This window comes from Oncorhynchus masou, chromosome 20, assembly GCF_036934945.1.
Source record: "Oncorhynchus masou masou isolate Uvic2021 chromosome 20, UVic_Omas_1.1, whole genome shotgun sequence".
Taxonomy (NCBI): domain Eukaryota; kingdom Metazoa; phylum Chordata; class Actinopteri; order Salmoniformes; family Salmonidae; genus Oncorhynchus; species Oncorhynchus masou.
Genome location: NC_088231.1, coordinates 1,432,266 through 1,457,748, shown reverse-complemented (window position 1 = coordinate 1,457,748; position 25,483 = coordinate 1,432,266). Strand labels below are relative to the sequence as shown.

General features: G+C 41.9%; 3 protein-coding genes across 4 annotated transcripts; 2 read left to right on the top strand and 1 right to left on the bottom strand.

Annotated features, from left to right (window-relative positions):
• The first annotated feature begins 1,928 nt into the window (after positions 1-1,928).
• Positions 1,929-4,539, top strand: scpp9 (secretory calcium-binding phosphoprotein 9). Its single transcript, XM_064926009.1, has 10 exons — positions 1,929-1,979; positions 2,127-2,179; positions 2,294-2,308; positions 2,455-2,586; positions 2,846-2,992; positions 3,253-3,315; positions 3,646-3,735; positions 3,868-3,918; positions 4,024-4,111; positions 4,211-4,539. The coding sequence occupies exons 2-9, from the start codon at positions 2,135-2,137 to the stop codon at positions 4,066-4,068; spliced, it is 588 nt and encodes a 195-aa protein (XP_064782081.1). The 5' UTR covers positions 1,929-1,979; positions 2,127-2,134; the 3' UTR covers positions 4,069-4,111; positions 4,211-4,539.
• Positions 4,540-10,095: 5,556 nt separating this feature from the next.
• On the top strand, positions 10,096-13,009 carry odam (odontogenic, ameloblast associated). Of its 2 annotated transcripts, none has more exons than XM_064925865.1 (11): positions 10,096-10,172; positions 10,315-10,380; positions 10,472-10,516; positions 10,674-10,733; positions 11,011-11,244; positions 11,522-11,584; positions 11,940-12,011; positions 12,351-12,380; positions 12,505-12,588; positions 12,745-12,809; positions 12,948-13,009. In XM_064925865.1, the coding sequence occupies exons 2-10, from the start codon at positions 10,321-10,323 to the stop codon at positions 12,778-12,780; spliced, it is 684 nt and encodes a 227-aa protein (XP_064781937.1). In that variant the 5' UTR covers positions 10,096-10,172; positions 10,315-10,320; the 3' UTR covers positions 12,781-12,809; positions 12,948-13,009. The 2 variants fall into 2 exon arrangements, with proteins under 2 accessions (XP_064781937.1, XP_064781936.1); XM_064925864.1 differs by having other exon boundaries at positions 11,895-12,011.
• Positions 13,010-13,046: 37 nt separating this feature from the next.
• Positions 13,047-22,083, bottom strand: LOC135506495 (basic salivary proline-rich protein 1-like). Its single transcript, XM_064925863.1, has 20 exons — positions 22,066-22,083; positions 21,145-21,209; positions 20,927-21,016; positions 20,620-20,769; positions 20,363-20,497; positions 15,946-16,032; positions 15,683-15,823; positions 15,373-15,480; positions 15,248-15,277; positions 15,059-15,079; positions 14,946-14,972; positions 14,773-14,799; positions 14,643-14,669; positions 14,487-14,516; positions 14,328-14,357; positions 14,166-14,207; positions 13,995-14,030; positions 13,800-13,817; positions 13,651-13,704; positions 13,047-13,536 (listed from the first exon to the last, which is right to left on the bottom strand). Exons 2-19 carry the CDS (start codon positions 21,193-21,195, stop codon positions 13,666-13,668), a joined length of 1,089 nt encoding a protein of 362 aa, XP_064781935.1. The 5' UTR covers positions 21,196-21,209; positions 22,066-22,083; the 3' UTR covers positions 13,047-13,536; positions 13,651-13,665.
• Positions 22,084-25,483: the final 3,400 nt, after the last annotated feature.

Here is a 25,483-nt window from a genome sequence, read left to right as displayed (position 1 = left end):
TTTGTATTCTAATGCTACGTATGACCTTCATAAACAAAACCAACGATTCTGATAGCATAAATGAAATGTATTTACTAGATGGCTGACTTTCAAAAGATACATCATTGGCCCAAAGGGGGGTCCAAGGAGGCCAGGCTTTTCTAATGTAAATGTTAAATACTGGCGCGGAGGCCAATCAAAGTAGATCAGGTTTGAATTAGGTTGCATGCTGTATATTTAACACCATCAAAGGACACTTAAATTATAGCCTCACAGTATGCTAATACACATAATAATAGGTCATAGCCTACATAGACTAAAATAGTGGTCACCAACCTTTTCTTAGTCAAGATCACTTCATAAAATGCAAGCCAAGTGCAGTTCTCTGCTGGGCTCGGGAAATCCAGTTTGCCTACAATGTATTTTGTGAGATCAATTCAATTATCAGTAGCCTGTATAGGGGCCTAACTATAGTGCATGGGTGGAGAAGTACAGGGCAAAATTATATTTCCAATTAAATTAAATTCGGGGCACCCCAGATAGCATATGCTAGCCAAATGTGTAGAATCGAAGGAAATTACCTTTACAAATGTAGCATTTTCTCTCAGCCTCATGACAAAATGTGAACCAAAGTACGAGATGCTTATATAGGAGAAAATCCAATTTCTCTTGAGAGTTCTGGCATTTCTTAAAGCCTTATACCTTGCTTGAATAGATTCCAGAATCGTATGATTAAACCAATTTGACCCTCTTGCTTCCTAAGCATTTCCACACAGTATGTTTTGAGTGCTCTGATTCGAACAGTTTTGTGGCACTTAAAAACTCCTTGGGCAAAATGTTTAAAAAAAGATTACTATTATTCTATGGAATGAACAAGCTGCACATGCTTTCCTACGACAGTGAAATTCACATGCTGCATTATGAACTTTCCCTGACCATTCATTCATGAACTCACAAATATGTCACTAAGATGTTTCACATTTTCAGTAAGATGTTCAAGACACAATGGCCACGTTGACTATGGAGTGAACCATAGTATGGGAAATATTTTACACAAACAAACTTATCATACAATATTTCCTTACATTTCTGGACAATAGTCAAACTGTTTTTCAGTGAGTGTGTGTGGATAACCAAAAAGGATCAGTCATTAGTCGTAGCATATCATTAAAAAAAAACAAAGCGGGGACATTTGGTCTCAGACTTCACAAACGACATGACATACTATAATCCCAATACAGCCGCAGACTCACCTAGGTGGTATTTACCTGTAATACTGTAGTCGGGTCCACCAATCCCAGACAACCTAAGAGCTGCATGACACCATTCCCATCCAACCACAATGGAGACAGGTCATAGCTAAGCATGGGTCCTGTGAACATGTGCGTACTTGTAGTGCTTTTACAGCATGAGAAACAAAATAGGCAGTTTAAGGTTTAGCAGTAGCACAAGTCTGTTCACAATCTCTTTAGGAAGCAATAAGTATGCATTTACCCTGCTTAAGGAGTACATTTGTTAAAACCACAACAATTGTGATAGTGAAAATAGTTACATGTATTCAGAAGCAATCTACAGTCATATTATGTTGATTTACGTTCTTAGATTCTTTACCCATATGGATTTAATTAGCTCACGGGCCTCCATGATTACAACCTGGTTGCTTAATCTGTTTGCGACCTTTCATGGTCCTACTGCGGTCACTAGTGGTCACTTAGTAATATTTGGAACAATGGTCAATGGTCTTATTTTGGGGACCAGGTATTGGAGTCATTGAAGACTAAAACCACACAATGCCTTTGGCTTTATCTTAATTGGGTAACTCCTGTTATTATGGGCATCAGGTGACCAAACATGAAGATTTCTAGTTTCTGGGCTCTGTTCTAATTGGTTGCTATAGAAGATGTAACATCAATAAAAGGCTATGTTCAAATGTCAGAGGGCAACTGAGAATACTGCTTGGAGGACTGCACCTGAAGCAAAACCATTTTCACCACTTCAAGGTCTGTATTTTTGCCTTCATATTCAAACATGATATATTATTTAATAATTTGGTTAGCAGCAAATAATCTAGATAATGTACCTAGTACAGTAGCCCCAGTAGTTTAGCAACACTAATCACGTTTGTGGTCTGTCTGTCAATATTCCAGATTGCAAAATGAAGCTTCTTATTTTTGTTGCCTTCATGGCCACCATCTTCAATGTGAGTATGATCACATGATCATCACACAACAAGGTACAAAATCAAATGTTTGCATTCAAAATGACTCTAATGACAATTTTCCTTCCCCCCCCCCCCCCTCAATGATCTGTTTAGGTCAATGCTGGCAAGGTAGGATACTGGACACTAAAAACATATTTATCCTTCACCAATCCAATGCTTTCAGGGTTGTGGGAAGTATTGAATGAGTGGACACTTCAGGAGAAGCTGTTGATAGAATTCAAGGTCATATCATATCTATCTTTGTCATTTCTCAGAAACTGAGACTGCTGGCAGGTCTAAATGGTGGAATTGTGTCTGGGGTTAACCCTGGACTGGTGGTGGGGGGCCTGAACCCTGGCGTCCTCCCTGGTGGCACTGGGTTGATTGGGCAGCCTCAGTTTGCCCAGGTCAGTCATCAATATCCTTGTTTGCAGTTTCATTCTATTTCAAGAAATGTATTATACAGTAACTGTTCACAACAGGTGGATAAACAAAGAATACACTGTTTTTAAACTACTTATACACCTTTTTATAAATCATTTCACATAACCATTTATGCAACAGACAGTCAATTGTGTATTAGGGAGAGATAATGTGGGAGGGAAAACTATATCTTTATCTAAGTGCTGAATAATTTGGCACGACTTTCTCTCCTCACTCATACAGATGGTCCCAGGTGTCCCCACGTATGTCATGCAACCCCAAGCTGTTCCCAATGGTCCCTATGGTTTCCCCAATGTTGGGATGCTGCAGCCTCAACTGTTCCCTAACTTCCCTGGGCAGTACCAGTATCCAGCCCCACCAGCTAATGGGGTATGACTCAAAATAAAGACTTTCATACTTCTTATTCTGCTACTTATGTTCTTTTCTGTTGTTTTAATATTTTATTAGTTTTATTAGTTAAAAATGGGAAATAGATTGTACACATTTTTGTCCTGTGGTACAACTTTGAAAAACAGGACGTTTATATTGCACATTCTGCTTTTTCTTTTGGTGTTGTTATAGTATTATAAGAGAAGAAACAATTTGGAAATGCTTTGCAGTAATTAAAATGTTTGTTCTCCCATGAACAGCTGCCTTACTACATGGGTGTCCCTCAAATGACAGGAATGAATCCTCCACAACAGCAAGTCATGGTATAGACAACTCTATGTACTCAAACATATTCTGAGTTCACTTAATGTTGGAAACTCGGAAACGCTGACATTTCCAACTTGCTAAACTAGACGGAAGAGTCGGAATGCGAGTTTCCTACTGGGGAGGTATCAGAATTCATCAATATGAATCTCTAAGCAGATAACTTTAACGTTAATTTGAACTTGGAGGTTCCGAGTTTCCAACATGAGGGCGAGAGTTTATTACATACCAGGAAAATATAGGCACGCACAAATCATGAATACATTTAGACTACTCCATCATTTACAATTTATAATAAATGTATAATAATAACTCTTCCTTCTGGTTAGGGAGTCCAAGGTGCAGGTGGGATTCCCATGATGCAACAGCAGCAGCCACAGCAGGGTCCTCCACAAGCAGAGCCCGTGAGAAGATTCAAGGTACAGTAATGGTCACTGACTGTACAGTACATGTGGCTCATGGTCAATAGTGTATTTCAATCTGTAATTGACTCTGTGTAAGAAAAGGAATCTAGTTAATGTGCATATGTTCATACAATTTTCACCTTTTAGCGCTTTCTGATGAGGAGGGCTCACACCATGAAACCTGATTTGGACATTCAGGTACAGAATAATGCACATTTAATCTGATACATTCCAGTTGAATACATTCAGTTGGACAACTGACTAGGTATCCCCTTTCCCTTTTCAACTGATTTCCCTTTTCAGATTTCAACTGAGACAACCACAACTCCGTCCCCAACTACTTGTTAAGACAATATTCAAGTTTAAAGTCGACAAATTTGAGAGGAACAAGGTATACATCAAAATACAAATGCTATTTGTGGTACTGTACAATATCCCATTATTGAAAAAAATAAATAAGCAAAACGTATCTTGGGTCATTTATTTACAGGTGTCTGCTGTAGAACATGGACACAGGGGAATTTCACCAAGTCGTCCACCGCACTTTAAGTTAATCATATCAGATACGCTAGCGGTTAAGAGCTTTGGGCCATTAACCGAAAGGTTGCTGGTTCGAATCCCTGAGCCAACTAGGTGAAAAATTGGTTGATGTGCCCTTGAGCAAGGCATTTAACCCTAATTGCTCCTGTTAATTGCTCTGGATAAGAGCGTTTGCTAAATTACTAAAATGTAGATGTATAATGTCTTCTAACATTGCAGACATGCAGATCTTATTTGCCATGTCTATGTTTCTTCTTGAAATTTCAATAAACATGACTATTAGCCTTCATAAAACTGGTTTGTTTGTTTGGTTTGAAATGGGGGTTGATTTTTGGCCCTTCTACGTTTGTCATGCAAATGTATGGCATATTACCCCGATTTCGTCATCTAGGGGCAGAATTAAATTAATTTGAGTATCTAAAATATTATGAGCCCAGATTACTAGACTAAGTTTAGTCCATAAGAAGCACTTTCAATGGAGAATCTCCATTGAGCATGCATTTCAGTCCAGGACTAGGTTGAAATTCTGTCCAGGAAGCCATCCCTTTAAGAATTTGTGAGGACCTGAGAAAGTAAAGACACTGTTGGTGAAGAAGCACATTGACAGGCTTCAAGTGACTGCAGGGCTAAAGGATGAACAGCCCCAGCGCCATAAAAAAGTGACTAAGGGGGCAGTTGAAATCGGTTCGGAAGCAACATTTGGGGGGATTCTTGCATTGGAATTATACTTAATTCTGCTTATAATTCTGCTTATACAGTATATCACTCTATACCACAATAAACATAAAGTTCAAATGCCAAGACTCCGAGACCATTGATTGAGTGCTTTTGAAGTGACAGGTTGGCAAGAAATCTGTAGCCTATCTCCGCTGCACTGTATCAATACAATGGACTGCACCCTACTCACCAAAGCAATGACATTTTGGTAATAAATCTAAGCTACAAGATAGATAGGGTAATTCACCTATTACAAACAACCTATGTGAATGCGCATGTCTATCCGTCTTACCAAAATAATGCAAACTAAACGCTGAAAGAAGTAACCTAGTTATTCATGCAGGCAAACAAAAATAGTTAAAAGAATCTAACTGCCTGTAGCGCAGGCCCTGGGGCAAGGATATGCATATTCTTAGTACCATTTGAAAGGAAACACTTCGAAGTTTGTGGAAATGTGAAAGGAATGTAGGAGAATATAACAGAATAGATCTGGAAAAAGATAATACAAAGAAAAAACTAACTGTTCTTTTGTATTTTTTTGTACCATCATCTTTGAAATGCAAGGGAAAGGCCATAATGTATTATTCCAGCCCAGGTGCAATTTCGATGTTGGCCAGTGTACGTTGTATCAAGACTGCCCAAATGTGCCTAATTTGGTTATTAATAACTTTTCATGTTCAAAATGGTGCACTCTCCTCAAACAATAGCATGGTATTATTTCACTGCAATAGTTACTGTAAATTGGACAGTGCAGTTAAATTAACAAGAATTTAAGCTTTCTGCCAATATTAGATATGTATATGTCTTGGGAAATTGTCTTGTTTCTTACAACCTCATGCTAATCACATTAGCCTTAACTCAACCGTCCCGTGGAAGGGACACCGATCCCCAAAAGGTTTTAATAGCAGTTTGGCTTAGAATACCAACACAGCTGCGAATACGAACAAATGAATGTGAATAGAACAGTGGTACCATGTAGGCCTAGAATACAAAATATAAGATCAATAAAGGCATGACAAAATCTATATTTCAGCTAGTTACATTAACAGTAAACAAACGCAGTATGGAGATCCAAATAACCAAAATATAGACTACAACCTACTACAGTGAGAAGCAGCCATATGCAGAGCTGTCTTGCCAAACATAAAGACATGGAAAATCATGCTGCTCATGAGTACAGCAACATGTTGTGATATGGCACAAAACACTTCAGTGGATTAAATTCAAACCACTTTTTAATTTTATTTTACCTTTATTTAACTAGGCAAGTCAGTTAAGAACAAATTCTTATTTTCAATGATGGCCTAGGAACAGTGGGTTAACTGCCTGTTCAGGAGCAGAACAACAGATTTGAACCTTGTCAGCTTGGGGATTTGAACTTGCAACTAGTCCAACGCTCTAACCACTAGGCTACCCTGCCGCCCCATCGATTAAGCAATGCCAGCCTACCATAAACTTGCAACTAGTCCAACGCTCTAACCACTAGGCTACCCTGCCGCCCCATCGATTAAGCAATGCCAGCCTACCATAAACACGTTTCCAATACACACAGTTCCATTTACAAGCACAAAAACCAATAGGCTACCAAGAAAACCATAATGTAATGTTTATTATGAAACATACTGATATGTAACCACACCCAGAAGCATCATTTGGGTTATTGCATTGGAATTATATTGAATTCTACAGTAACCCAGTATTCCAGACACTCTTCCTATGAACCAGACGCTGTTAAATGAATGTTTTTGGACAGAAAACCTGCGGCTAGGGTAGTATTCTAGATGAACCTGGGTTGGCTTCCAAGATCGTCAGGAACAGTCGGAGGTGGAGGGGACATTTACATTTTACATTTAAGTCATTTAGCAGACGCTCTTATCCAGAGCGACTTACAAATTGGTGAATTCACCTTCTGACATCCAGTGGAACAGCCACTTTACAATAGTGCATCTAAATCATTAAGAGGGAGGGGGGTGTGAGAAGGATTACTTATCCTATCCTAGGTATTCCTTGAAGAGGTGGGGTTTCAGGTGTCTCCGGAAGGTGGTGATTGACTCCGCTGTCCTGGCGTCGTGAGGGAGTTTGTTCCACCATTGGGGGCCAGAGCAGCGAACAGTTTTGACTGGGCTGAGCGGGAACTGTACTTCCTCAGTGGTAGGGAGGCGAGCAGGCCAGAGGTGGATGAACGCAGTGCCCTTGTTTGGGTGTAGGGCCTGATCAGAGCCTGGAGGTACTGCGGTGCCGTTCCCCTCACAGCTCCGTAGGCAAGCACCATGGTCTTGTATGCGAGCTTCAACTGGAAGCCAGTGGAGAGAGCGGAGGAGCGGGGTGACGTGAGAGAACTTGGGAAGGTTGAACACCAGACGGGCTGCGGCGTTCTGGATGAGTTGTAGGGGTTTGATGGCACAGGCAGGGAGCCCAGCCAACAGCGAGTTGCAGTAATCCAGACGGGAGATGACAAGTGCCTGGATTAGGACCTGCGCCGCTTCCTGTGTGAGGCAGGGGCGTACTCTGCGGATGTTGTAGAGCATGAACCTACAGGAACGGGCCACCGCCTTGATGTTAGTTGAGAACGACAGGGTGTTGTCCAGGATCACGCCAAGGTTCTTAGCGCTCTGGGAGGAGGAAACAATGGAGTTGTCAACCGTGATGGCGAGATCATGGAACGGGCAGTCCTTCCCCGGGAGGAAGAGCAGCTCCGTCTTGCCGAGGTTCAGCTTGAGGTGGTGATCCGTCATCCACACTGATATGTCTGCCAGACATGCAGAGATGCGATTCGCCACCTGGTCATCAGAAGGGGGAAAGGAGAAGATTAATTGTGTGTCGTCTGCATAGCAATGTGGAGTCAATATCCTGGCGTTTGTGGAAGAGTGGGTAGGCTCTGCACGCAAAGCTAGCTGGAGCTCGGCAGCATCATCGCTGCACGGCTTGGTGGTTACCTCTGTGGTTTGATGCTGCAGCTGCTGCTCATCACACTCCTTTTATCTTTGTTTGGGTACTTTGGCAAAGCCAATTTTTGATATCAATCGTGGCAGTGGCAGATTAGCTGGTTCGAGCAAGCTAAATAGGCTAAGGCTAATAACAATAATGTTTTTTTACAGCTAGCTAAGAAGCTAACTAAACTCTGTAGTGGTGTGGTGTGAGGCAGAGTTGAGTGAAGCAGCTTCAATGGTAAACTTGACCCCACCCTTATAAATCAAAAATTACAGGTAGAGGTGTACCATATTATTCAATTAGCCTACCACAGATGTGAAGTGTTTTCCCCAATTTTTTTAATGGAAACCCAAAGGAGTCATTACTAACCACCCCAGGGGCTTTCCATAGCCCACCCCCCTACACACTGTAACGGCTTTCGTCTGGTGGAAGAGAGTCGGACCAAAATGCAGCGTGGTATTTGAGACATGTTGAATGACGATGAAAAAACGAAACGCTAAATAGGCTAAGGCTAATAACAATAACGTTTTTACAGCTAGCTAAGAAGCTAACTAAACTCTGTAGTGGTGTGGTGTGAGGCAGAGTTGAGTGAAGCAGCTTCAATGGTAAACTTGACCCCACCCTTATAAATCAAAAATTACAGGTAGAGGTGTACCATATTATTCAATTAGCCTACCACAGATGTGAAGTGTTTTCTCCAAATTTTTTAATGGAAACCTAAAGGAGTCATTACTAACCACCCCAGGGGCTTTCCATAACCCCCCTACACACTGTAACCGCTAAGAGAGTCGGACCAAAATGCAGCGTGGTATTTTTGAGACATGTTTAATGACGATGAAAAAAACGAACAATACAAAACAACAAATGGACCGTGACAACCTATACAGCCTATCTGGTGACAACAAACACAGAGACAGGAACAATCACCCACGAAATACTCAAAGAATATGGCTGCCTAAATATGGTTCCCAATCAGAGACAACGATACACACCTGCCTCTGATTGAGAACCACTCCAGACAGCCATAGACTTTGCTAGATAACCCCACTAAGCCACACACCCAACACCCCACAAAACCCCAAGACAAAACACACCACAATAAACCCATGTCACACCCTGGCCTGACCAAATAAATGAAGACAAACACAATATATTACGACCAGGACGTGACACACACATCCTGTGCTCTCTGTCAATTCTGCTGACACAGCACAGCGGAGATACAGATTTTGCACCAACCTGTCTCTCAATCATTTAAACTTTTTTGCTATTTTATATAGGGAGATAGGACTAAAACTGAGGGGGCACAAGTTTCAACTGAGTGCCCAAAGCCCCCTTTGGCCCCTCGTGGAACCTGGCCTGATGAAGAACAGGGGAAATGTTTCTACTGTAGATTGCACTTCTCACTCTTCCTCAATCTCTTTCAGAATATAATTATGTAATATAATATCATAAGAGTATGCAAATGTTTCTTACATTTTTTACAAATGGTTTTATCCTAACCAAATGATGGCGGTTAGGATCTAAACCAGCAGCCCTCCATTGAGATTTGAACCAGCAACCTTACAGCTACCTGCCTATAATACCTTATTTATAGGACATAATAAACACTGATAATGTCAATCAAAAGACTTACATTTACACATGCCAACCCCACACCAGTCCATAGACTAATAGAAAACTCTTAACCACCTGCAGCAAACTCTCTTGTAGTGACGCATATTATAATCACAGGTCTTTATTTACAAATAACGCAGACTCATGGTCATCAGGGGCATTGAGTTCCAGGTTCTTTTGGCAATATAGGGAAAGTGATGTATAATAGGAGATGTTCTATATATTGTGAACATACTGTAGGGGCAGAATACCCATTGAAATAATGGGACAGGGGTTGACTGTTATCCACCTTTCAACCACCTACTTTGTGTCATATACTGTAGAGTCAACATATTAGACAATAACATTAGAATTGGTGTATGACACGATAGATAATGTCCAGGCATGAGATTCATTTTGACTTATGGTCAGTCCATAATGATACAGCTGCATATATCTGCACCGTAACTGTCTGAGTCTGAGAGTGATGTCATCTCAAAGAGCCTGTGCGTCATATTGACCATAGTCTGTGTGTGTCTGGGACATGACAGCTCAAGTGGGAAGACAGAGATAGTTTAAAAGTAGGAGAGACACAGTAGCCTGGACAGAGATATAAAGAACACACTGGAAAGAAAGAAGATAGGCTGAAGCTGACGTTCTCTGATAAGGTAATACTGTCATGGATTGCTTTTGTATCATCAAAAATAGTTTAAAAAATTAAGTATGCATCACATACAACATGCTCAAGATGGTTACAAGATGGTATTGAGATGTCAGATATGAACTACATTTGTTCTGTCTTCATTGTAGGATATCATGAAGCCGCAGACTGTAACTGTTTTGGTCTGCCTTCTGGGTGCTAGCCTTTCACTTCCTGTGAGTTTCACACGTTACTTGAATATTCCTTTATTTATAGCGCTACACTTCAAAATGAATCATAACAAACTGTTTTTGTTGCTTTTTAAAGATATACCAACAGCAAATTGGAATCCTCGCAAGTAACAGCAATGAGGTACATTGAATTGTCCCATATGTTTTTGTCTGCAACACTTGACATTGCATTTGTTGTTCGTGATTTTTCTTTCAAATTGATGTGTAGTAAAATACAATGCAATGTGGAGTAACGTTTGTTAGAGACATTTTCTGATTTGCTCACCCATCCTTTACAGATCCTGCGGTTGAATGGACTGGCCCTGACAGGTGTAGGCTTTGGGCAAACACAAATGCAGGTACTGAACCAATCCAATCTAACGCAATCGAGGTAGAAATCATTAGCCATGATAATGCTATAGACATAAAGAAGATTGATATCATTAGCCACATTTGCAGACAGCATAATAGTTCAAAATGGTCTGCAGTGAGCAGTTTCCATTCCCACTTCACCTTTAACTACACATATTTTCAGCTTTGGCACATCAACCGAATTGATCATTCAATTGCTCATCACAAAGCTTTGAAATGATCTTAGGTCAGAGACAGATCTTTTACCCAACCTTGTTTGTTCAGGCGTCTCCATTCATGCCCCAGTACGTGATCCAGCAGCAGCCTGAACTTGGTCTCCCCCAGATGGTGAACTTTAACCCCCAGATGGGAGGCCCTTTCGGCCCCCAGATGATGTTCCCTATGCAGGGGAACCAGCTGCCCCCCATACTGTACGCCAATGCCCAACAGGAGCAGCCTGGGGCCCCCCAGGACCCCAACAACCCCAATAACCCCCAGCAACCACACAACCCTGCACAGGTAGGCTACTGTACCATTTCAGATCAGTTAGTTGGTCTATGTATGTTTTCACACAAATTCATTGAAATACCAATGTTTTTGATGGATACCAATGACAAAAGGCTTCCCAGCCTCTACTAATGAATACACTTATTTTTTTCCTGAAGTCAGTTTGTCTATGTTTTTATACAAATTCAATGTAATTCAATGAAATACCATGTGTCAGGTAATCCACTACTAATTGGCAAAGTCTTTCCAGTATTTGTTGAAGTTGTATTTATTTTCTATTATCCTGAAGGGGGTTCCCCAGTTTCATCAATACTACCCATCATTTTCATTTCCCCAGCAACCAGGAATGCAGGTACAGTGGAGTTTCCCTCTTTCAATGTGATTTGTTCCTCAAGGTGCATCTTGTATTCACTGTAAGAGATGATATACACTCTTTATTCAGACTAAAGGATCACTTTACCCTCCATTTCTGTGTTGCATTTTCTTAGTAGTTCACTGTTGATATGGTCCCCACAAATCGGGCATGTCAACAGTAAAGTTTTCAAGATAGAGCACTAAAAAGCTAAATGTGTGATCCTGATGTGTTTTGCATATCAAACATATCATCATCACACTTTTTGATCCTTTAAGACTATTCATTTTCACAAGTGTATCTTCCCTAGGGCTACCCCTACTTCATGTCTTACGGTTACCCCAACTACCCCCAGCCTAACCAGAACAACGGGCAGAACCAGCTGAACTTGGAGAAGACCCCTCAGAAAACACAGCTCCCACTACAGGTGAGGAGGGGTCATTACATGGGTGTACTCTCCCTTCCCCTCATACAGGCCTGTTACACTAGATGAGTGACTTTTGCAGAGTGTGAGACGCTCCTATTCATTTCAATGAAACCTATGCATAAGCATTGCGGCTCCAGGAGAATAAAATATTTGAATGCGGCAGTTTAAAGTGCAGTGAAATATTCTCAACAGAAAGGAAATTAGAGACAATGAACCGATAGTATGTCATAATTTCATGATTTTAGTTTCATTTTAAACTAACAATAATTGTATAATTCGAAAATTCAACAGGCCAGACAGAGTATCTTAATAATTATTATTACACTTTCAAAATTGCAGCAAGCTGCCCAACCTCAGGCACCAGGAAAGGTAAGTAAGCTCTTACTACTGTGTCTGAATCATATATGGATAACATTAATGTGTCCTCTATGTCAGGGATGTTGACGTAGACTGAGCTGTGTGATATCTAACTGTATTTTTGTGTTGTTGATAGATATGGCCTAAAGGATTCCAGACAGAGGCTGCCAACCCTCCACCAGATCACCGTGGAGACACAGTTGACCCTGGAGTAGATGAGGTATGACCTCTACTTCTTTTACTATGACTATAACAATGCTAATATAATATATAATATATTATAGTATGTATACATTGTATATATAGATTTTAGTATGTGATATAAAACATATGTTGTACTTGTGATAATGTCATCCTGAATTTTTTTTTTTTACAGGGTCGTCCCAACTTCTCTTTCCTGTTTGAGCCATAGAATTGCATGTGGGGTCAAATGAAATTGAGGTAGGGTAACATTAGGGCCATTTCCAGGTTTTTATTATAGGAAGGAAACATTTATTCAACTGAACACCTGAAATGTATTCATATCAGTAGTATACTGTACTTCCATTTAAGTGTTTATTTTTTTTGTTTAATTTTCAGGGATCGGCACATCAATTCCTACTCCTATATTAATATAAGATATGTTGTCAGTTACAATATGACAAATAAATCCATTATCAAGCAAAATCACAGTTGTCAATTGTACTTTGTATGCACACAAAAACAAGAGTTCTTAGTTTGCATGCTGGAAGTTTTAATGAATGTTATAGAGCAATTGATTGAGAAAGTGTCAAATTATATCACAGAAGTAACCTCCACCAACACCTGCCATGTACTGTATAGTTAATAGAAATAGGTTCTAAAGAGGCTACACATATCTTGCCACTAGGGGTGCTCTTGGGCCAAAAGGTGTCCCCTAATTGGACAGAAATATTGTCCAGAAATGACCTTACTGGACAGAAAGAAGCCCACCTCCCCACACCCATGAGTAAAATCAAATATTGTTAGGCTTGTTTGGTTTCATGAGCTAAGAAATGTATTAGTATTTAAGAAAACATTTAGCAACTACATATCCAAATGTAAACTGTAAAGTTGAATGTACTCCAGATAGATATGAAAATATGTCAAAAATGTAATCTCATTCCAATCAACGTTTCCAATCCAGATGCAAGGCTTTGGCTTCTTCTCCCTGTAAACAGGGAAGAAGAAGTCAGAAAAGGATAAAGAAATAGATGATGCATTGCAAGGAAATGCCTAGGCAAAGTGGATATATATACATATACATTTGGATATATATACACACCTTGTATCCACCATATTATTTTTCTTCCTCTTCCCAACCCTTTGTCTCTTCAGCCTGCAGATAGATCAATCATATCATGGTTTAAGAAAGGAAATACATTATTTTATTGTAGGAATACAGATACAACAATGTCATTAGTAATTTCTTACCTTCATGAATGATGGGAGCTTGGGGTAAAGGTTGAAGGATTCAAATAATGTTTTAGATGGTATTGTGAGTGACATTTGATTGAAAAATAAACAATATTGTTACATTTGACAATATTCATTCATGATGACACTAAAGCTGAAAGGGAATATTAAAATCTCAATAAGAAGGATGTTTAGTAAACAGCCAATACTTACAAGGGTTGTTATCCCATATTCAAATGAGATTTTATTCTGCAGGGAAAAGAACAGATAAACATTTAAAACATGTGTAAAGTATATTTCTTATTTAAGAAAAAAGATAAAATCTCACCTAACGTATTTGCATTGTGGTATTTTGTTGATGTTAAATCATAAATGTATACATACTGTAGCAGAGGGGTTGTAGATGAGCTTCAGGTAAGGCTGGAACTGAGACAAAAAAACCTAAATGTTTTGCTATTTCTCAAATCTTCAAATCAACTTGTTTTCTATTTATTCAGCATTGTAAATATATAACAAAATAGTTTAAAGATTCATTAGGACACTTACCTGAAAACCAGATGAGTGTGGGTATCCAAACTATCAAAACCAGGGACACAGAAAAAATATCAACTGCTTTTCAAGTTCTTTCAAGAAATTCACACTTCACACCAAAATCCACAGCAAAATGTACTAGAATATGATTTAAAACGGAATATCTCTTCATACCCCTAATTCTTGAGGTCTTTTATGTCCTTGCTGTGAAAAATATTACAGTTTACTTATCTGTTATATACAGTACAATGGCATACTTCCTGCTATGTTGCCTACAATGCTTCCGAGTCATAGAATGAAGCTAACATGGAATGCGAGGCTAGTGCATACCCTTGGTGGGGGTGTTCCTCGTCCTCCCTGATAGTAAAGAAAATACAGTATTTGTTTTACACAATGCCATCATGCAGTACTCCAACCATCATAATACTAAAATAAATCATTGTTTGTGTGAATTCCTTACCTTTGGCAGCAGGAAAATGTTCTCACCCTACAAAGGGAAACACGTTCGCCACATGAACAGATATAGACGACATACACTGTATGATACTGGGACAATTAACGCATGTATAATATATGATAACAATTCTATAGCCTGATTTAATCTTAGATCATTCAGGCAAATTCATTATTTACCTCTTTCAGGGGCAGACCACTTGCATTCTGGGAAAGAAAAAAAGCATTTTGTTTCAATATGATTTTAAGTATGTAAATCCATTCAGTTTTTGATAGTAAAAACATCATCTTACCTGTAAAGTCACATTGTCAGCCTGTAAAAGAACCATAACATGAAGAATTTTAAATGAATAAACAAGGAATAACAAGGAATAACAACATATTTAACAATAAATGATACACATCTCATTATCCATGTCTGTATTCACAGAGCGATGTTCTTCATTGACATACATTAATTACCAATGGCCAAGGTACTGTACCTGAAAGATGGGGATGAATTCTCTGTTGCCCTAAAACATTTAAAAAAAATGGACATAAGTTAATTTGGTCTACGTTAAACTTAATGCCGGGGTTATGACATTACCAGGATCTATTAACAACCTACCACCATCTCAGGTTGCAACAGTCTTCCTCCAAAGAAGGTGTCATCAAACTGGGGCCGTCCAGCTGCTCCAGATGGAACAGCTGAGGGGCGGATGGGGTTCCTGTCAGGCTGGGGAGATAAAGAGACACAACACCCTTCATTATATCAAAGCAAATTAGTTCTGTCGTCTCCTAGCCAGCGTCCCATAATCTATGCGCTTTTAACAACAGAAAGACAGGGAGGGATACATTGGCTAACACACAAACAATCTGGACCGCCAGGCTAGTACTTTCCAATATAGTCTGAAATAAAAGTTTAAAAAATGTCTTACCCTTGCATCAAGGTTCCTCATGTTGGGTCTTCCTCCTCTTGGGGGCCCTGCAGGTCTACGCCATCGGGACCCTGGCCCGCGAGGGGGGCCCTGGCCAGGGTGCGGTCCAGGTCTATTGGGAGCATACCCAAAGTCAGATCTCTATTGAGAGAGAGAGAGAAACATTAAATTCTAGTTCTACAATCAGTTAAGCATCTTAAGTGGAATCGGTGATTGTATTCATAGCAGGTTGCATGGAGGTTGCCATTACACCGTTTACTCACGGTCACAGGTGGAAGATCGGCAGGGGATGATGATCCTCGGTCTCCTCTCATGGTTCCCTGGTTCCACCATTGACCTTCATCCTCTCTCTTGACCAGGAGCGAGCATCATATTATACATGTTAATTAACAATAGATTTTCAATTGATGGAGGATCACTGACAGCTTTTATATTTGTATCCTTTATTTATTCAGGAGATCATATTGAGATTACAAATCACTTTTCCAAAATGAGACCTGAGTATATCATGGCAATGGGTTGGAGCGGGTTGGAGCGAGCGGTCGCATCTACACTTCGGTCCGCAGGTAGTATAACTTTTCATTACATTTTCATTACATTTCATTATAGTACAACGGTTTGATTTGTCTAATCTTAGCAATTTCTTCTTAGCTAGCTACATAGCCGTCTTTGTATCAAAGATAATTGCGTAATTATCGTATTTCGTCGTCCTAACGTAGTCTACACTGCTATCTGCCCAGCAGCTAGCTAACGTCCACCGAATACCAGCACTGTAGAAACTATTACACTCAACTGAACGACTCGATTAGTGTAGTGTTAGCTAGCTACATAGTTGTCTTTGCTGTCTTCGTATCCAAGATAATTGTGTAGTTTAGAGTGTGTAGACTTAGAGTGATTATCTTAATTTACCGAGGTTAGCTAGCCAGCTATTTGTCGTCCTTAACGTAGGAGATACTGCTAGCTAGCTAGCCAACAGCTAGCCAACGTCTACCGAATAGAACTTCAACAACCCGGTCAACATTCCGCTTCGCTCCACAGGTAGTATCACATTTTCATTTCACTTCATTACAGTACAATGGTTTGATTTGTTTGATCGTAGCTAGCTAGCTACATAGCCGTCTCTGTATCTAAGACAATTGTGTAGTCTAGAGCGATTTTCTAGGTTAGCTAGCCAGCTATTGTCGTTCTTTTAACGTAACGTAACGTAATCAACACTGCTAGCTAGCCAGCTAGCCCCCGAATAGCAGCACTGTAGAAACTATTACACTCGACGGAACGACTTGATTAGTGTAGTGTCAACAACGCAGCCACTGCCAGCTAGCCTACAAAGTCAACAACGCAGCCACTGCCAGCGAGCCTACTCCAGCAGTACTGTATCATTTCAATCATTTTAGTCAATAAGATTCTTGCTACGTAAGCTTAACTTTCTGAACATTCGAGACGTGTAGTCCACTTGTCATTCCAATCTCCTTTGCATTAGCGTAGCCTCTTCTGTAGCCTGTCAACTATGTGTCTATCTATCCCTGTTCTCTCCTCTCTGCACAGACCATACAAACGCTCCACACCGCGTGGCCGTGGCCACCCTAATCTGGTGGTCCCAGCGCGCACGACCCACGTGGAGTTCCAGGTCTCCGGTAGCCTCTGGAACTGCCGATCTGCGGCCAACAAGGCAGAGTTCATCTCAGCCTATGCCTCCCTCCAGTCCCTCGACTTCTTGGCACTGACGGAAACATGGATCACCACAGATAACACTGCTACTCCTACTGCTCTCTCTTCGTCCGCCCACGTGTTCTCGCACACCCCGAGAGCTTTTGGTCAGCGGGGTGGTGGCACCGGGATCCTCATCTCTCCCAAGTGGTCATTCTCTCTTTCTCCCCTTACCCATCTGTCTATCGCCTCCTTTGAATTCCATGCTGTCACAGTTACCAGCCCTTTCAAGCTTAACATCCTTATCATTTATCGCCGTCCAGGTTCCCTCGGAGAGTTCATCAATGATGCCTTGATAAGCTCCTTTCCTGAGGACGGCTCACCTCTCACAGTCCTGGGCGACTTTAACCTCCCCACGTCTACCTTTGACTCATTCCTCTCTGCCTCCTTCTTTCCACTCCTCTCCTCTTTTGACCTCACCCTCTCACCTCCCCCTACTCACAAGGCAGGCAATACGCTCAACCTCATCTTTACTAGATGCTGTTCTTCCACTAACCTCATTGCAACTCCCCTCCAAGTCTCCGACCACTACCTTGTATCCTTTTCCCTCTCGCTCTCATCCAACACTTCCCACACTGCCCCTACTCGATGGTATCGCGCCGTCCCAACCTTCGCTCTCTCTCCCCCGCTACTCTCTCCTCTTCCATCCTATCATCTCTTCCCTCTGCTCAAACCTTCTCCAACCTATCTCCTGATTCTGCCTCCTCAACCCTCCTCTCTTCCCTTTCTGCATCCTTTGACTCTCTATGTCCCCTATCCTCCAGGCCGGCTCGGTCCTCCTCCTCCCGCTCCGTGGCTCGATGACTCATTGCGAGCTCACAGAACAGAGCTCCGGGCAGCCGAGCGGAAATGGAGGAAAACTCGCCTCCCTGCGGACCTGGCATCCTTTCACTCCCTCCTCTCTACATTTTCCTCCTCTGTCTCTGCTGCTAAAGCCACTTTCTACCACTCTAAATTCCAAGCATCTGCCTCTAACCCTAGGAAGCTCTTTGCCAGCTTCTCCTCCCTCCTGAATCCCCCTCCCCCCCCCCCCTCCTCCCTCTCTGCAGATGACTTCGTCAACCATTTTGAAAAGAAGGTCGACGACATCCGATCCTCGTTTGCTAAGTCAAACGACACCGCTGGTTCTGCTCACACTGCCCTACCCTGTGCTCTGACCTCTTTCTCCCTCTCTCTCCAGATGAAATCTCGCTTCTTGTGACGGCCGGCCGCCCAACAGCCTGCCCGCTTGACCCTATCCCCTCCTCTCTTCTCCAGACCATTTCCGGAGACCTTCTCCCTTACCTCACCTCGCTCATCAACTCATCCCTGACCGCTGGCTACGTCCTTCCGTCTTCAAGAGAGCGAGAGTTGCACCCCTTCTGAAAAACCTACACTCAATCCCTCCGATGTCAACAACTACAGACCAGTATCCCTTCTTTCTTTTCTCTCCAAAACTCTTGAACGTGCCGTCCTTGGCCAGCTCTCCCGCTATCTCTCTCAGAATGACCTTCTTGATCCAAATCAGTCAGGTTTCAAGACTAGTCATTCAACTGAGACTGCTCTTCTCTGTATCACGGAGGCGCTCCGCACTGCTAAAGCTAACTCTCTCTCCTCTGCTCTCATCCTTCTAGACCTATCGGCTGCCTTCGATACTGTGAACCATCAGATCCTCCTCTCCACCCTCTCCGAGTTGGGCATCTCCGCGCGGCCCACGCTTGGATTGCGTCCTACCTGACAGGTCGCTCCTACCAGGTGGCGTGGCGAGAATCTGTCTCCTCGCCACGCGCTCTCACCACTGGTGTCCCCCAGGGCTCTGTTCTAGGCCCTCTCCTATTCTCGCTATACACCAAGTCACTTGGCTCTGTCATAACCTCACATGGTCTCTCCTATCATTGCTATGCAGACGACACACAATTAATCTTCTCCTTTCCCCCTTCTGATGACCAGGTGGCGAATCGCATCTCTGCATGTCTGGCAGACATATCAGTGTGGATGACGGATCACCACCTCAAGCTGAACCTCGGCAAGACGGAGCTGCTCTTCCTCCCGGGGAAGGACTGCCCGTTCCATGATCTCGCCATCACGGTTGACAACTCCATTGTGTCCTCCTCCCAGAGCGCTAAGAACCTTGGCGTGATCCTGGACAACACCCTGTCGTTCTCAACTAACATCAAGGCGGTGGCCCGTTCCTGTAGGTTCATGCTCTACAACATCCGCAGAGTACGACCCTGCCTCACACAGGAAGCGGCGCAGGTCCTAATCCAGGCACTTGTCATCTCCCGTCTGGATTACTGCAACTCGCTGTTGGCTGGGCTCCCTGCCTGTGCCATTAAACCCCTACAACTCATCCAGAACGCCGCAGCCCGTCTGGTGTTCAACCTTCCCAAGTTCTCTCACGTCACCCCGCTCCTCCGCTCTCTCCACTGGCTTCCAGTTGAAGCTCGCATCCGCTACAAGACCATGGTGCTTGCCTACGGAGCTGTGAGGGGAACGGCACCGCAGTACCTCCAGGCTCTGATCAGGCCCTACACCCAAACAAGGGCACTGCGTTCATCCACCTCTGGCCTGCTCGCCTCCATACCACTGAGGAAGTACAGTTCCCGCTCAGCCCAGTCAAACCTGTTCGCTGCTCTGGCACCCCAATGGTGGAACAAACTCCCTCACGACGCCAGGACAGCGGAGTCAATCACCACCTTCCGGAGACACCTGAAACCCCACCTCTTTAAGGAATACCTAGGATAGGATAAAGTAATCCTTCTCACCCCCCCCTTAAATGATTTAGATGCACTATTGTAAAGTGGCTGTTCCACTGGATGTCATAAGGTGAATTCACCAATTTGTAAGTCGCTCTGGATAAGAGCGTCTGCCAAATGACTTAAATGTAAATGTAAATGTAATAAAACGACCACAAAAACAGCATATGAGAAGAAAAAACATTGAAAAAGCAATACATTACATAAATAGAATAGAAAATAACCAGACACGACATACCCTTTTATAATCCCGATCAGGGTAGTCGAGGGGTCCTCCAGACTCGGGCCCTCCCATTAGTCGCTGAGTGTCCCCACTTCCTGGGCCTCCAGAGGGTCTGTTTGGGTACCAAGGGGGCATTTGATCCTGGTCGAGCTGCACAAAATAAATTCAGTCAAGTAAAAAGTACAATATCAAAACTATTACTATTAGTAGATACAATGAATTAGTAGTTTGGGAAAATCACATTTGTTAATCAAATTAGAAGGCCATCATACCCATCCTGGGTTGCCAGTTCCACCCATATCCCATCCTTGCCACATAGGTCCTCCACCGATTGGTCTAGAGTTCTCTCCTCCTCCACCTATTGGCTGGCCCCCAAATGGAGGGAGGGAACCATCCTTCATCCAGGGATCTCTACCATTGGGCTTGACAAAGTAAAGGAAAATAATATGAGCTTCAGATATAACCATTAAGTAAGAAAACAAAGTCAAATCTAGAATTGTCTGTTTTTCTCTATATTTTGATTGACTTTGATTAGGTCTCTTGGATCTCTTGGAAATCTCTTTGACCTTTTTTTCTTACTCTCATAGGGTGTCTGTCTGGACTTTGTTGAGGTCCCCCAAATGGGAGGAATCGACTGTCTCCCTGTTGCAATTGTCTCCATGGGTCAGCCTGGGCAAAGTAAATCACAATTTAATAACGTACATGATCTGCCGTGCTGAATATTAATACACCTAATGCATTTGCACCCATATATTTTTCAGGATTATTCTCTATTTCTCTCTTGACTATTTACTCACATGTGTAGCCACAGCTGAGAAAAGTAAAATGACAACACAGAGGTACTCCATTGCTTCCTATGTGCCTGTAAGACAATTATTCATATTTAAACACTGAAAACACAAAGATATTTAACACTGATGTTGCTAAGACTGAAAACAAAGTTGTGTGACAGTGATGTTATTTAACAATGAAAACAAAGTTGTTCAACACTGATGTTGTTTAAAACTGTAAACGCAAAGTTGTTTAATACAGGATCGGTGTCCCCCTCACGGGACGGATGAGCTACCGTAGGCTAATGTGATTAGCATGAGGTTGTAAGTAACAAGAACATTTCCCAGGACATAGACATATCTGATATGGGCAGAAAGCTTAAATTATTGATCATCTAACTGCACTGCCCAATTTAAAGTAGCTATTACAGTGAAAGAATGCCATGCTATTGTTTGAGGAGAGTGCACAGTTATGAACTTGAAAATGTATTAATAAACCAATTAGACACATTTGGGCAGTCTTGATACAACATTTTGAACAGAAGTTCAATGATTATTTGGATCAGTGTAAACGTTGCACATACACTGCTGCCATCTTTTACCAGCTCTAATGTGTTATAGTCTCCTACATTAATTTCACATTTCCACAAACTTCAAAGTGTTTCCTTTCAAATGGTGTCAAGAATATGCATTTCATTGCTTCAGGTCCTGAGCTACAGGCAGAGAGATTTGGGTATGTTATTTTAGGCACATTTCACATTTCCGATCCTTAAGAGGTTTTAACATTGAAAATACATTTTAACACTGCAAACACAAAGTTGTTTAACACTGAAAACATTTTACTGAAAACAGTAGTTTTAACATTAAAAACACCAAGTCATTTTTGCCACCAGATTGCTTGAAAACAACCTGTCTATTCTAAACCCAGTGTTTCTCCTTAGCACTTACCTTCACCTTGGAAGTCTCTTTGTGCTCTAAGCTCCTACCTATGGACACTTATATTAGACATGAAGTGTTGAGCAATCTCTATACTGCTTGAGAAAACACAGCCTATGACGAATGCTTTGATGTGTGCAATAGGGCAATTATCACGCAGGCTTTGCTGAAGGGATATTTAATTGACATTGAGTCGAGCAATGCCAGTTTGCCAACAGAAAGAGCCCTTCGATTGCAATGACAGTCTGACAGTAGCTCATATAAGTGTATTTAAATTGTATAATGTACACTGAACAAAAAATATAAATGCAACATGCAACATTTTCAAAGATTTTACTTAGTTACGGTTCAAATAAGAAAATCAGTCAATTTAAAGAAATTAATTAGGCCCTAATCTATGGATTTCACATGGGAATACATATATGCATCTGTTGGTCACAGATACAGTGCATTCGGAAAGTAATCAGACCCATTGAACTTTTCCCACATTTTGTTACGTTACAGCCTTATTCTAAAATTGATTAAATTGTTTTTCCCCCTCATCAGTCTACACACAATACCCCACAATGACAAAGCAAATACAGGTATTTAGATATTCCGTCAAATTTATAGAAAAACTAATCTGAAAAATCACATTTATATAAGTATTCAGACCCTTTACTCAGTAATTTATTGAAGCACCTTAGGCAACGATTACAGCCTCGAGTCTTCTTGGGTATGACGCTACAAGCTTGACACATGTGTATTTGGGGAGTTTCTCCCATTCTTCTCTGCAGATTCTCTCAAGCTCTGTCAGGTTGGATGGGGAGCATCGGGTTCAAGTCCAGGCTCTGGCCGGGCCACTCAAGGACATTCAGAGACTTGTCCCGAAGCCAATCCTGTGTTGTCTTGGCTGTGTGCTTAGGGTCATTGTGCTGTTGGAAGGTGAACCTTTGCCCTAGTCTGAGGTCCTGAGCGCTCTGGAGCAGGTTTTCATCAAGGATCCCTGAAATTTGCTCCGTTCATATTTCCCTCGATCCTGACTGGTCTCCCAGTCCATGCCTCTGAAAAACATCCCCAAAGCATGATGCTGCCACCCCCTTGCTTTACCGTAGGGATGGTTTTACCGTAGAGATGGTTTCCTCCAAAAGTGAGGCTTGGCATTCAAAGCAAAGAGTTCAATATTCGTTCATCAGACTAGAGAATCTTGTTTCTCATGGTCTGAGTGTCCTTTAGGTGCCTTTTGGCAAACTACATACGGGCTGTCATATGCTTTTTACTGATAAGTGGCTTCCATCTGGCCACTTTACCATAAAGGCCTGATTGGTGGAGTGCTGCAGAGATGGTTGTCCTTCTGGAACGTTCTCCCATCTGTGTCTAGCCACAATCCTATCTTGGATCTCTACGGACAATTCCTTCAACCTTATGGCTTGGTTTTTGCTCTGACATGCACTGTCAACTGTGGGACCTTACATAGACAGGTGTGTGCCTTTCCAAATAATGTCCAATCAATTAAATTTACCACAGGTGGACTCCAATCAAGTTTGAGAAACATCAAAAGGATGATCAAAGGCAACAGGATGCACCTGAGCTCAATTTCGAGACTAATAGCAAAGAGTCAGAATACTAATGCAAATAAGTTTTTTCTGTTTTTTATTTTGAATTAATTTGCAAAAATGTCTAAAATCCTGTTTTCACTTTGTCATTATGGGGTATTGTGTGTAGATTGACGAGGAAATCCATTTTAGAATAAGGCTGTAATGTAACAAAATGTGGAAAAAGGGAAGGGGTCTGAATACTTTCCGAATGCACTGTACCTTTAAAAACAAGTAGGCCTATGGAATGTTGTCCCACTCCTCTTCAAAGGTTGTGCAAAGTTGCTGGATATTGACTGGAACTGTAACACGCTGTCGTACACTTCAATCCAGAGCATCCCAAACATGCTCAATGGGTGACATGTCTGGTGAGTGTGCAGGCCATGGAAGAACTGGGACATTTTCAGCTTCCAGGAATTATGTACAGTTCCTTGCGACATGGACTGTGCATTATCATGCTGAAACATTAGGTGATGGCGGCAGATGAATTACACGACAATGGGCCTCAAGATCTCATCACGGTATCGCTGTGCATTCAAGTGCAATTATGTTTGTTGTCCATAGCTTATGTCTGACCATACCATAACCCCACCGGCACCATGGGACACTCGGTTCACAACGTTGACATCGGCAAACCGCTTGCCATGCGTGTGCCATCTGCCAGGTACATTTGAAACCGGGACTCAGCCGTGAAGAGCACACCTCTCCACCCCTGCCAGTGACCATCGAGGGTGAGCATTGATTGGCTCACTGAGGTCTGCAGTAAGGTCAAGAACTGCAGTAAGGTCAAGACCCTGGTGAGGACAACAAGCATTCCGATGAGCTTCCCTAAGACGGTTTTTGACAGTTGGTGCTGGTGGCTGGTTTCAGACGATCCCACAGGTGAAGCAGCCAGATGTCCTGGGCTGGCGTAGTTACACGTGGTCTGCGGTTGCGAGGCCGGTTGGGCGTACTGACAAATTCTTTAAAATGAAGTTGGAGGTGGCTAATGGTAGAGAAATGAACATGAATATTCAGCAGCTCTGGTGGACATTCCTGTGGTCAGCATACCAATTGCACGCTCCCTCAAAACTGGAGACATCCGTGGCATTGTGTTGTGTGACAAAACTGCATATTTTAGAGTGACATTTAACTGTCACCAGCGCAAGGTGCAGCTGTGTAATGATCATATGGTTTAATCAGATTGATGATATGCCACTCCTGTCAGGTGGATGGATTATCTTGGTAAAAGAGAAATGCTTACTGATAGGGATGTAAACAAATTTATGCACAGAATTTGAGAGAAATACGCTTTTTGTTTATCTGGAAAATGTATTGTGTATTACCACACGGTTGTGTTTTATATCCTACATTTTACATGTGACTCATCTGTGAAGTTATAATGTAAATCACTTACTATTACCCACACCTATCCTTCAACAGAGAGTTTAAAGATTTCAGAAAATGAAACATCATGATTATTTTCACAATAATACAGCTTAGTATTAGGAGTTGTGACTGGTAACTATTAGGGGTTGTGACTCTCAGTGCTCTTAACTCTATTTAAATTGATCCCACCGACTGGGTATAGCTCATTGTCTTCGCATCATTACACCTGATCAACTGCTGAAATGAACTGTGACTCAAAGGTAAGGGAATTGGTCTTAAAGCAGGGCTTTTGAACGTTGGTAAATATACTTATGCTGTGGTGTTCACATGCTATTTCAGCATTCAGAACAAAAACAAAAAGGTAATCTAAGCTGCTTTTGCTTCTTAATATGTTTTTAGAACTAACCACCAAGATGATGATACAATCTTTCTGGGATGCCTCCTGGGACTGTCATTGACTCTTCCTGTGAGTTTAACAAAAATAAACA

Bases quoted from the DNA above. Each gene is read 5' to 3' on its own strand.
- LOC135506495 (XM_064925863.1), bottom strand. From the start codon at position 21,195: ATGGAGTACCTCTGTGTTGTCATTTTACTTTTCTCAGCTGTGGCTACA. The intron at 15,481-15,682 runs GTAAGACATTTT...TTATCTCCCCAG, and splicing joins TGAGGAACCTTGATGCAAGG to CCTGACAGGAACCCCATCCG. The intron at 14,358-14,486 runs GTATGAAGAGAT...TGGTTTTGATAG, and splicing joins AAAGACCTCAAGAATTAGGG to TTTGGATACCCACACTCATC.
- scpp9 (XM_064926009.1), top strand. From the start codon at position 2,135: ATGAAGCTTCTTATTTTTGTTGCCTTCATGGCCACCATCTTCAAT. The intron at 2,587-2,845 runs GTCAGTCATCAA...TCACTCATACAG, and splicing joins GGCAGCCTCAGTTTGCCCAG to ATGGTCCCAGGTGTCCCCAC. The intron at 3,736-3,867 runs GTACAGTAATGG...TTCACCTTTTAG, and splicing joins AGCCCGTGAGAAGATTCAAG to CGCTTTCTGATGAGGAGGGC.
- odam (XM_064925864.1), top strand. From the start codon at position 10,321: ATGAAGCCGCAGACTGTAACTGTTTTGGTCTGCCTTCTGGGTGCTAGC. The intron at 10,381-10,471 runs GTGAGTTTCACA...TGCTTTTTAAAG, and splicing joins GTGCTAGCCTTTCACTTCCT to ATATACCAACAGCAAATTGG. The intron at 12,012-12,350 runs GTGAGGAGGGGT...TCAAAATTGCAG, and splicing joins AAACACAGCTCCCACTACAG to CAAGCTGCCCAACCTCAGGC.